General features: G+C 41.3%; 1 protein-coding gene across 1 annotated transcript; it reads left to right on the forward strand.

The window, feature by feature from the left end:
- Nucleotides 1-228: 228 nt before the first annotated feature.
- On the forward strand, nt 229-11,001 carry LOC139465262 (nose resistant to fluoxetine protein 6-like). The gene is made up of 15 exons (XM_071246942.1): nt 229-860; nt 1,402-1,610; nt 1,899-1,986; nt 2,220-2,310; nt 2,579-2,832; nt 3,922-4,089; nt 4,285-4,381; nt 4,633-4,737; nt 5,271-5,439; nt 6,349-6,431; nt 6,779-6,880; nt 7,464-7,587; nt 7,872-8,064; nt 9,281-9,423; nt 10,747-11,001. The coding sequence occupies exons 1-15, from the start codon at nt 308-310 to the stop codon at nt 10,870-10,872; spliced, it is 2,505 nt and encodes an 834-aa protein (XP_071103043.1). The 5' UTR covers nt 229-307; the 3' UTR covers nt 10,873-11,001.
- Nucleotides 11,002-13,105: the final 2,104 nt, after the last annotated feature.

Raw genomic sequence — 13,105 nt, forward strand, 5'->3', positions numbered from 1 at the left:
CCATTTCACAATCCAAAGACACCGAATGAAATCTCAACTTTTAGTATAATCGAGAGCCTTGCATATGTTTAATAATTCAATCCTACGTCTACCATAAAGCCTTGATATATATCTCGTATGTACAGTTGACGGGCGCGTAAGATAGATAATTTGATATCGCAAATGGGTCAACATATATATGAATGGATTACGGTATTGAGGCTGCAGCTTATCAGTGGTGATGCTGACTTACAACTGGGACGTTCAAGGGTCTGTTCATCCTTCAACACAGCAACACCCGATATCCCCGAGATGAAAGAAGTTTATAATGTTTCCGACACAATCATGCCTGCTTATCATCATTTTGGTGTGTATGTCTTATGTGAACACCTTTCAAACGTATAATGATCTTCATAAGTATAATCAAACTTCTAAAACTTCGATTGCACAACGAGGACGCAATACCACAGTGGATAGTCTGCCAAGTTCCTCAAACGTGAACAACAACAGAGATCAAGAACACCTAAAACAACACAATGTTCCCCAATGGTTTGACTACATGGATGTCTCACAAGGTCCGAAAGCTTCATCCACAGAAGCGAACGAGTCGGCAGAAGTACTGCATACAGTTCTGCGGAATCCCCAGTTGGCTACTATGTTACTGACCGTCATGGGAAAGCAACAAGGAGATAGTATGCAGGGTGTCTTGCAGACTTTTGTAAGCGGAGGTTCGAATGGCGAAGAGACGCCGTTGCTGTCGATGCTGGAGAAGGTGCAGTATTTACTGAGTCCGGAGGGCCTTGAGAGCGAGGACCGATGCACAGCTGACGTCAGCGCCTACCTCCAGGGTGTGGAACAGGGTCAGATGTGGGCCTTGCAAAGTGAGTCTGACACACATTTATGTAATTCGACACAATATAAGAGTTAAGCTTTGACCAATTTTGACGTTAGAAATATGAATTTTAACCCGCAGCACTGCATTCGAATAAGATATTTGGAAGTTGTAATTGTTGAAAGATTCAAATGACAGAAAGGGGAATTTACCGTACACCGGTCTCAAGATTTTGACTGACAAAGTGCTTGCCAAAAGGAAGCGTTCGTAACATTTCAATTCTATAACAAAAGAAAAAACTGAATTTTTGTTGCTGAATTAAGGTGATTTTCAGTGATTCATTCATATTATTTTAACCACTATTTTGCCTTTTTCGTCCAATGGAACCTGATAATAAGATATTTTTATTCATATGATTACATCTTACAATGTTTTTACCTTCCAGTACCTGATAGCGTCATAGTTAAAAGTCAAGGATCGGTTTATATTTTTGTGATAAAAATACCAACAAACATAAAATGTGATATAGACAGACAATTAAATATTATCTTGATTGCTTTCTCAGCTTTGTATGTGTTTCTCTGTCACAGTGTTAGACGCATCAGGCAAACCAGGCAGGAGTATTCTCCGAGGGGCGATCAAATTTCTTGGTAACTATGACGAATGTCTGGATGTGTCACACACACTAACCAATGAAAGCACGGGAGAAAGTCATGTGATACAGGGAGGTTATTGTCACTTTCTACTCACAATTCCGCCATCAGTAACCAATGTTACCAACGGCTATGGACCACTTCCGGTACGTGTTTCTCTACAATCACATTATAAACTTTATTTTTGCATACCATAATGTTATTTTTGTTTTGCATGTCTATGCCATGACAGGAAATGCACATCAAGTTCCCATGTACTCAAATAAATAATTATTCGACACCCATGGTCAAAGCGTTCTAAGTTGTGATAACTTGTGCCCAATCCTTTTCATGAGGATAAAATATGTTTAAACTAAACTAAGTGATGTAAAACTCTTTATACACCCTTCTACCCTCTTCAATGCCATTTGCATTACATTAAGAGAATATTTCAGATCAACCCATACCACATGTTCATACAATGGGACCTATGTTTACCAAATTCCTGCAATGACAGTCAGGTCAAGGAGGCAGCTTCAAGATGTAAGTCAATTCCTTCAATTCATAAAAAGAAAAATTCTTTATTATCTAAAATACGTTTTTTATTTGGCATTACAGTCAGTGTTTTAACTGGTCATAACCAATGCATATACAATATAACAACATCTATAGTAGGATGGTGTTTAGAAAGATCGCAACCGTTAGAACGTGTAGAATCATACAGACGTGTATTGCAAGTATTTACATGTCACTTATATTGGTTTCATTATGTTAAGTACCTCTGAACGCCACTGGTTCCTCTCTGTGGTCGGCCTATTTTTCCAAGGTGACAGACTGGAAGGAAGACGCCAGTGCAGTTACAACAGTGTACGTTCATCATTCACTGGCCATCCATTAATTTATCTCGTTCAGTGATTTATCTTATTTAATAATTATCTAATTTTGACAAACGAAAACGACAAGCAATCAGACCACCAATGGAAGTTTGGAAACGTTGCCATGACTGAACCTGCGCCCTACTCTGATGATAGACAAAAGTTTGAAATTGATGCTATTTTACCAGACTTAACATGAAAGCGTTTCCGCATGGTTACAATCCGTTTTCTTCTTTTAAAACGACATGTATATTTTGCAGGGTTGTCATTTGTTTCATCGTCGCGTTATCCCTTGTGGGAACCCTGTATGATATCATCAGCGCGGAGATCGACCGTTACAGACGTCAACGCTACACTGGCGACATCAACGGTGACAGTGGATCTGAGGCTGGCGCCTACGATAGAGAGGTCATTATGAATGATGACGGTCAAAAACGTCAAAACGTTAACAACGCCATAGAGCGTCCTGGGTTTCAGAGGTTAGAAAACCAAGAGGAGAAACATCAAAATGAAGGTAACACACAGTGGCACGTCACAAAGTCGTATAGGTGAAACGCATTTTGGTAACATCGCGAAGGTACTGGTGTTAAACATCATAATGAGGCGGATGTTATATGCAAGGAGTTTTTTTATGCGTGGCTGTTAATTTTTCTGCGTAATGTCGTCTCGAGTACATCACCAACAATAGCGAAAGTTGACTTCAGAAAATGGTGCCCAAAATAATCTTAGACTCATGATAACCTGCATTCAGCTCAATATTTTCTTATATTCTTTGATATCATTTTTCAAGAATTATTTTAAAATCTAAACGCAATGATTGATACTGATAATACGATACAGAATAATAAAATATCAACGCTTTTGTCCTTGTATCATTCCACGACTGAATAATATTTTCATTTAATTTATTTTATGAGGCGTAAATTCGAAATCATTTCGAAGTTTGAATTTAGAATTGGTTGAATTGGGTTTTTTAAATGTATTTTTTTATTTTACTGACTAAAACAAATCAAAATCTTATTGAATTCGTACACATCATATCAATGTTTCATTCTAAGTTCTTTAACTTTCTTAGAGGTGGTGAGTGAGTTGGTTTTAACGCCGCTTTGAACGGTACTCCAGTCTATCACGGGGTGTCAGCTTACTGTAGGAGGAAAGCCCGAAGTGATGCAGATCTCAGACGTTCATCGCTTCGGTGATACCTACGAACACAAACCGAGAAACATATTCTGGTCTAACCGGGATTCGAGCCCACAATCATAGGTTATTGGCGGATGGATGGACTATTAAACCTATCAGCATTTTAGCCAAATGTTCGTCAAGCCAAACCTATTGAAATTTTCAAATTGTTTTTAAAGGTTTTGGGCGTCAACTCCTTCTATCGTTCCCCGTCAGCAGGAATACAGAGTAGATCCTCAGTACCTCAGTATATCCATGTTTATATGTCTTGCCATGATGGTAGACGCCCTGCACTACTTTCATGTGCACAGCTTTAGTCAGCTCGGGAAGAATTTGAACGACAACGACGGATGAAAGTTAAACCTATCAGTATTTTAGCTTATCCATTTTAATTATTTTGTTGGGTTTTTTTGTGTTTTTTAAGGTTTGGGTCGCCAACTCCTCCTGTCGTTCTCCATCAGCAGGAACACCGAAAAAATCCTCAACACCAGGACGGGGGATGGAAACCTAGGCTGTATCCATGGCATCCGCGTACTCAGTATGGCCTGGGTCATCCTCGGACATGCAGTGTCATGGGATGGACTTGGCAGCTGTAAGTAGATCTCTCATAGATTAATTAAAGCATTGCAAACTATTGGTATTTGTGCTGGGAGATGCATCCATATGATATTTATCTTATTTACTGAAATTCTTTATAAAGAAACTTCCGATTGAATAGCACGAAAATAACCAACTGATTTGCAAACTGATTTAATGTCTAAATCGTATCATCAATCATTCCCACCAGATGAGAACGTGAGTGATTATGCTGAATGGACGAGAAGATTCACCATGCAGTTCATCATTAATGCCTCTGTCGCAGTTGATACATTCTTTCTGCTCAGGTACATATTTCTCAGTTAATAATTCTCTTCGTGACGTACAATTTACATGTAGAATATTGCTTTTCTGAATTTTAAACTTTAGTTTAAATCAGAAGTTGTGCTTTTGAAAAACATTTTATTGAATTGATGTTTTTGTTTGGTAGGTGAAATAATAATATATTTATTTTATCTACATAAAATAAAGTCTTAGGTTTTGCAAATCTTATCATAAACATTTGCTTCTTGTCAGTTTACCTATAACCTTTTTCTAGCGGCTGCCTGGTGACGTTCTTGTTCCTGAGAGAGTGTGAGAAGTCCGCCAGAGGGAAGCCTACAGCCAGACAGATGGTCATCTACTACATCCACAGATGGTGGAGGTGACTATCATTGCCCACGGGCCACATTGGGTATACATGGGATGCGACAGACATAACACATTTAACCTTTTGGAAATGCAAATCGTTAATTTTATATAATCCGTAATCTTATATATCTCGTAAATGTAAGCGACAAAATCCTTCCCCTTACATCAGAGCATGATTATTCTTTCAATACTTAATACTGACCTTACAAAAAGATAATTTTAGACAACGCCGATCAAAAACGAAAATCCTCCAAGGAGACAAAACATCCAATGAGTAACCTCTCCAGTTTCCCAATCCAGAATCTTCTTCCAACAATCTGAGTGAGTAAGTGAGTATGATGTTACGCCGCTTTTAGGAATATTCCAACAATTTCACGACGGGGGACACCAGAAATGGGCTTCAGACATTGTACCCGTCTTCGGCGTGACTTAACTACGAGGCTACCCTACCGCCCCTTTAACAATCTTATGTAGGATAAGTATGAAAAGCAAGCACACGTGAAAACCCAGCAAGGACTGGTCTCAAGTACCGGTTCTGTGTTCCAGGTTGACCCCTGTATATATGATAATCGTCATGTTCTACTCGGGCTTACTGGACCACCTCATAGACGGACCACTGGCTGAGTCAAAGAACCTCATAGACAAAGACCACTGTCGGGACAACTGGTGGGCCAATCTGCTGTACATCAACAATTTGTATAAGATAGATGAAATGGTAAATGTATTCATTATTGTTTATCATATAATTAAGACATTCTTGTTGTTCAAAATGTTGAATTTGTAGAATAACATTTCATAATTAAAGTGTCTACTTTAAAACTGAAACCTAAAACAAAAACACATGACACAATGTCATCATGCGGTCGTAATTGTTCATTGAAGAGGGATTAAGCTTAAGTCAATAATCATTCCCACCAAATGTGATTCAAATGCCTCAAACAACGCTTTGTTTTCTACTTGCTAACATCTCATTACTTTTATCACCTAATAAATAACCGATTTTTGCAGAGCGAATGTATCAGGCTTTCACATGGCACCAGTTATAGTGAGTGAGTGAGTTGGGTTTAACGCCGCTTTTAACAGTATTCCAGTTATATCACGGCGTGTCAGCTTAATGTGGGAGGAAAGCCCGAAGTGATGCAGGTCTCAGACGCTTACCACTTCGGTGAAACCCACGAGCACGGGTATGGTGCTGACAAACCTAGAAACATAATCAGGGCGAACCGGGATTCGAACCCATGATCATAGGTTTCTCGCGTGCCCAAGGGACGCAACTCTGCACAGCGAATCGCGGCGCCTTAGACGACTGGGCCACCCGTGCACCAGTTATATGTTTAGATCTTGGGAAATGTGTAGCACACTATATATTGGGCACATTGTTCCTTTTTAGGATTATCTACAAGTACACTGACATCCATACATGTTTTCTGTGAGAAACGTTGACAAATCCTTCTCTGCATCTGACAATATATGTAGTCATCGAGCTCTCATTCCATCTACTGCGGTATTATTGTCTTATTGTGTTTCCTTCCATTCTGACGTATTTAGATCACTTGTTTCTGTCCTCAAGCCTTTAGGTATCGTCGATGGTTCCATTTAAGTATGGCACTTCCATCTGTTTCAGTGTCTTCCAGCTTCCTGGTTTTTGGCAAATGATATGCAGTTTTACGTCGTGGCACCACTGGCGTTACTGCCGCTTGCATTCGGGTAACTAAATACTTTAATCATCTGAGTGTGTGAGTTAGGTAACATGATGTTACGCCGCATTTTGCAATATTTCAGCAATATGACGGAGGGGCACAATAGAAAGTGTTTCCACACATTGTTCCCATGTAAGGAATCGAACCTGGGCCTTCATCTTGACGAATGAACGCTTCAACCACTAGACTACCCAACGACCCTTAATCATCTCATATGAATGATGGAATAGTACAGTAATAGTACAGTAACAGTCAATTCAATACACAGAATTATCGATGAAACATTTTTAGAACATTTTCGAATTGGTATATTTCCTTGAAGATCAAAGATTCATGATGCTACATCTTTTACAGTTTTGCCTGGCTCGGTTATTGTGTGATATCTGGATTCATTGCTATACATGTTATATCATACGGATATCTGGAATGGCAAACTGCAGGCAGTTCATTGCTTCTGTAAGTATTTACATTACGTAACATCAGCGAAAACGATCATGCTTTGTTTTCTTTATTTATCAAGATAAAATGGTTCAAGCTTCAGACACTTCGCTGGGATTCAAAGGAAGAATAGGTCCCCAGTACCCGTGCTTGTCGTAACACGTGACAAGAGAGAACTGGGTGATGAGGCTCGATTGACTTGGCTCATTGTGTCAACCATGCAGCTGTGACATGGAAGATTGCTCATGCTTTCACTCACTGTTTTCCTTTTTCTTGATTTGACTGTGTACAGGGGGGCACGAGTGGCTCACTCGTCGACGACGCCGTAATTTGATGTGCTCGTTTGTTTCACCAAAGTGGTAAACGTCTAAGACCTGCATCACTTCGGGCTTTCCTCCCACATTAAGCTGACACACCGCGATGTAACTGTAATACTGTTAAAAGCGGCTTTAAACCAAACTCACTCACTCACTTTATTGATAATATACATGCCACAGTAATATTGTTGAATGTAGAATTTAACATAAAAGCTGTTAAATAGATTATGATTTTATTTGAACTTCCAAATAGAAGGATATATATGAATGATGCTTCATCCAAGGAATGGAAGGGATTTCATGGACAAAGTCTATCGTCTTCCCTGGTGTCGTGTCGGCGTATTCGCCATAGGGATGTTCCTGGGGGTCTTGCTACACAAAACCAAGTGTAAACTCAAGATACGAAGAGTAAGACATTTATATCCAGTGTATAAATATAGAATACTAAACGAGCTCCCGTTTAATACCAATTGTATGAAACGAGCAAAAACCATACGTGAGTCAGAATGTCAGATTTGGCCTCATTTAAGAATCTGATCCTTTGTGTGTCAGGCAAATAAAGTTCAAAGCGGCATTGAAAACCAAACTCACCCACTAACACTGCTTGTATAAGAGCTCCACACTGATGTCACTGTAGGTGTAGATTTAGATGGGTGAGAACACTTGTATCTAAAGGAGTTTACTTGTTGCAGTACCTCCTTGTACTGGGGTGGCTGGTATTCCTAGCTGTAGGACTTCTGTGCTCTTACATCACATATGACCAGATGCGAGAGGCGGACAGACAATGGGACGCCAATACCAGAATCGTCTATGAAACTCTCAGCAGGCCTGGCTGGGCGTTGTTTGTGTCTTGGATTATCTTGGTGTGCTGCACACGTAACGGGGGTAAGGTTTCTCTGAGTGAGTGAATGGGTGAGTGAGTGAGTGTGTGTGTGGGTGAGTGAGTGAGTGAGTGAGTGAGTGAGTGGGTGGGTGAGTGAGTGAGTGGGTGGATGGGTGGGTGTATGGATGGGTGAGTGAGTGAGTGAGAGGGTGGGTGGGTGGATGGGTGGATGGGTGAGTGAGTGAGTGAGTGAGTGAGTGAGTGAGTGAGTGAGTGAGTGAGTGAGTGAGTGAGTGAGTGAGTAAAACCTGTTCAAATTGAGCAGACAAAAGTTAACATGGAACCCATATCGAGCCACGTTGAAAACACACAAAGATATACACCAACAGAGCATCGTATCTCATCTGTAAGTGAGTGAGTATGGATTTACGCCGCTTTTAGCAATATTCCAGCAATATTACGGCGGGGGACACAAGAAATGGGCTTCACACATTGTACCCATGTTGGAAATCGAACCCGGGTCTTCGACGTGACGAGCGAACGCTTTAACTACTAGGCTACCCGATCGCCCCTTATATGTAAGCAAAGTGTCTGTCATTGTTCTTAAACTTCTAACTGAAAAAGGAGGGGTAAGATAACTTAGTGGTTAAAGCGTTCGCTCGTCAAGCCGAATGCCCAGTGCAATGTGTGATACCCATTTCTGGTTGTCCCCCACCGTGATATTGCTTGAATATTGCTAAAAGCGGGGTGAATCCATACTCACTCACTCCATATAAAAATGTCTTCATTCCCGCCGTTTGGTTACGTTTCTTCTTTTTGACCCTGTTATTGTTGCAAAACATATATAAATGCCTTTGAGATGTCACCATGAGTTTGACATTTGAACTGAAGTGTACTTACTAAGTAGAGGGCGACAGAAAACATTCGCCCAAACCCAAACATTCAGTGATAGAAACTTATCGGAGACACAATGACGAATTGGGCGGGGGATCCACGAGTTAACCATGATATCCACAACCCTACGTATTACACGTTCTGTGATGAAAGAACATAGTCTGAGAGCGGCCATATTGGAGTTATATGTTGTAGTAGAATACCATAAAGCCTATAAGTGTTGATGGAAATAAACTGATATGATCGTTTCAGTTTATGCATGTTATGAAACAGATGAATTTGAATTCATTATTATTTATATATAAACATAACAGAAACTTAGTTATTATTTCCCTAACTTCCACTGCCTACATTCGTGTTTTAATACTATATCGTTCACTGCAGGTGTTATCAACAGCATTCTCTCCTGGTCTGCTTGGATTCCTCTGGGTAGATTGACGTACGGAGCCTATCTGAACCACACAGTCTTGTTGTCCTATACAGAGGTCTCTGTAAGGTCTCTGAGATATGCTGATGTAGTGTTTGTGGTAGGTGAAATCAGTGCCTGCAACACCTGAACTCTCAAAATGAGTGAGTGAAGGAGTGAGTTTGACGCTGCTTGTAGCAATAGTTCAGTCACGCCTTCACCCATTTGATTCATGTTGGGAATCGAACCAGGGTCGGTTGATATAACGGGGCAACGCGTTAACCACTTGGCTACCCAAAAGTTGCCAAAATGTACATAAGGACAAGTAAATGTTCAGCAGAACTACTTCAAAGAGAAATATTTTCCAGCACATATTAGCCTGTTGGTTAAAGCGTTCGCTTGTCACGCCGAAGGCCCGGGTTCGATTCCCCACATGGGTACAATGTATGAAGCCCATTTCTGGTGTCCCCCGCCGTGAATTTGCAGAAATATGGCTAAAGCGGCGTCAAACCTCACTCACTCACTCACTGTATCGAGGGTATCCCAGAACACGCACTCACGCACTCACGCACGCGCGCAGTTTCCTTTTTTTCGTCAATTGGAAGCTGTGCGTCCGCCTGACACCTGCTAGAGGCTGACACCAGTTCGTTTGTTGGTTTCTTGTTTAACGCCGCAATATTCCAGTTATATGACAGTGGTCAGTAATTAATCGAGTCTGGACCAGACAATCCAGTGATTGATACCATCAGCATCGATCTACCAAATTGGGATACGATGACATGCATTAACCACGTCAGGGAGCCTGACAACCCGATAACGTCAGTCGCCTCTTACGATAAGCATGGGTTGCTGTAGACCTATTCTAACCCGGATCTTAACGGGTAATCAATGTATCGCAGAGCACCATCTCTAGATTTTGGTATCAGAACCAAGAGCATGGCACATCATGCGACTGACTCCCGCCAGGCCGAGGCTGTGGAACTTCTGGCCAGGGCCACATCATGCGGCTACGTGACTTGAGTTCAACACACACCCCATCCCAAACAGGAGCAGCAATTCCTGTATTGAAAATAGTATCTGACCAGATACGGCGAAACCAGCGATGAAGAACGGTTCGGTCAAAATTATTTCTGCATCGAGTCAAGATTACCGACCTCAAAATATATAAGGGCGGTGGGGTAGCATAATGGTTAAAGCGTTCGCTAGTTAGGCCGATTCCCGACATTGGTACAATGTGTGAAGCCCATTGAATGTCGCTGCGGTGGCAGCGTAATGATGTGTGCGGTTATATGCAACACCGGTAGCACAAATCGGGTACAATTATGCTAACTAGTTTTTATCCAGTATAAATCTGGCAATTACGAGGGCCATGAGAGCTGCTGTCAATTGTGGTTCCGTTGGGATTCTATGACTTGTTCCTTACAATCAATTTGTGTTTTTACAGAGCTACCACTACATAGGGACATTTGCCGTCTCCTTCGCCCTGTCGTTCATCACCTGTGTGTTGGTGGAATCTCCGTGCCTCAGTCTGGAGAAGGTGGTCCTTACCAGACTAAGCCTCAAGAAGTAGGCATGACAAAGAATGATGCACGTTAACCTCACGGAACGTAGTGTTGGAATTATAATATAAGGACAGCGATCAAAATATATTTTACTGTAATTTAAGAGCGTTTATCTGCGTTGTCCAGCTTCACCTTTACCTCTCAAAAATAACGTCCTCCAATATACGACGTCATCAAGTTGCGAGAGCGCATGTTCGAATCTCCAGAAATGACGTCATGATGGAACAATGGTTTATCGTGAAATAAACCACACTTCGTTCTTCATTGTTCTTTGCGAACATGTGTTATATATATATATATATATATGATTTCCTTTGACATACAAGTGATCCGACAGCACCTGTTGTTTGTTTTGAAACGTTCTTGTTGCTTGCTCGTAATGCTGTGAGGGTAGCCTTTTGACGCTTTTAAGACTACTCATTCAATTGACAGTGGCTGACAACAAGAATGAGCATTCGTACTCTGTCGGCCCAGCTGACAGAGAGAGACACGCACGCACGCACGCACGCACGCACGCACGCACGCACGCACGCACAACACCCACTGAGTAATTGACATCAATCAGTGCTACTTTCAGTGCTAATATAGAATGTTTTTATATCTATAACATTTATATGTCTTTGTGCGCATCCTATGTACAGTAACCTACATTCATAATGAACACGCTTACAACGAACTGACGGATATAACCAACTATTTCTTGGTCCCGTTCATTTGCTGTATATATGTTGTACATATGCTTATAACGAACTACGGTTATAATACATTAAAATGAGTGGTCCCTTAGAGTTCGTTATAACCGTAGATTATTGTATATATCTTCACAAAAGTACCTAAAGTACAAGATTACTTTTCTACTTTTCTTGGATCACCCTATTCTAATACTTAGGTAACATCGGGTAGACCAGTCAGTGCCTTCAGCCATGACGGATGCTGATTTAATGTGTGTGACAGGTGGGACGTGTAACTAACGGGTTTTGTTTTGGTTTGTTGTTTAACGCCACACTCAGCAATATTCCAGCTATATGACGGCGGTCTGTAAATAATCGAGTCTGGACCAGACAATCCAGTGATTGGCACCATGAGCATCGATCCACGCAATTGAGATACGATGACATGCAACAACCAAGTCAGCGAGCCTGACCACCCTATCCCGATCGTCGCCTCTTACGACAAGCAAAGTTTTTCGGCAAGCATGGGTTGCTGAAGACCTATTCTACCCCTGATCTTTACGGGTTGTAACTAATGGGAGGATGCTTTGTACACCTCACGGTGTGACTGGATAGTAATTGTCGAGTGAATGTGCTTCAATTACACATGAGATTTAACTTATATACACAGTTCCCATAAAAAGACAAGAATTGAAGGTTTGGCAAACCTATTAATACTACTGGTATGATTTGAGGGAGAAAGAGATAATGTGCTAGCGAGCACAAGATGCGGAATGTTGCTCGCGTGGAGGGCGCCACCTGGTAGTAAGGGGCAGTAACTCTACTATCGTGGGCACACACGTTCATAAGATAGTTTGGTGCATGGACGAATACTCTGTTAACACTGTCCACACTGTAAAACAGTTGTATCCTAATAAACAACACACAGAGTGTCGATGGATCTATCTCCAGCTGCGTCAAACACAACATTATGATGTGGTACTTCATGTTTCCCTGTTTTGCGTTCGACATTAAGGGAGATAATAAGAACTGGTCCGCCTGGAGTCAGTATACTGTGTTTGAGTGGGGTATCATGATAAACTGCGACATATGTTTACACACGTGTGTGTATGCACGTCGCTTTTTGCGTGCAATAATCTTGAAAGTGATGTTAAACCTCGTTTCACCTCCCTTTAATTAACCATGAACTTGTGGTTGTTTATCATATATTATTGTTCAGTAGCTCACCTGGTTGGTGGATGTAATGACCAAGACAGCACCTACTGCGCATGTCAATCTAAGGGGCAATGTGACCTCTCTCACCAGAACTCAATTAACGTGCTTTGTTTGCTAGTTGTTTAACGCCACACTGAACAATACTCCAACCACATGAACGCTTATGGCTTGCGTATATTGCCAGTGACGCATGCAGTTTGTATAATCACAATATAGGACAGGCTGTGTAGAATATAATACGCTCTCTGCATGAGGTGTGTCGGGTCTAATTGAACTAACAGCAGGCAAGTTACCCACCCTTTGGGAGAGGAGATAAAACTAAGTGTGACCACAGCGTCTGTGGCATTGTGTTTCA

Source organism: Haliotis cracherodii, unplaced genomic scaffold, assembly GCF_022045235.1.
Source record: "Haliotis cracherodii isolate W230 unplaced genomic scaffold, xgHalCrac1.p SCAF_18, whole genome shotgun sequence".
Lineage (NCBI taxonomy): Eukaryota > Metazoa > Mollusca > Gastropoda > Lepetellida > Haliotidae > Haliotis > Haliotis cracherodii.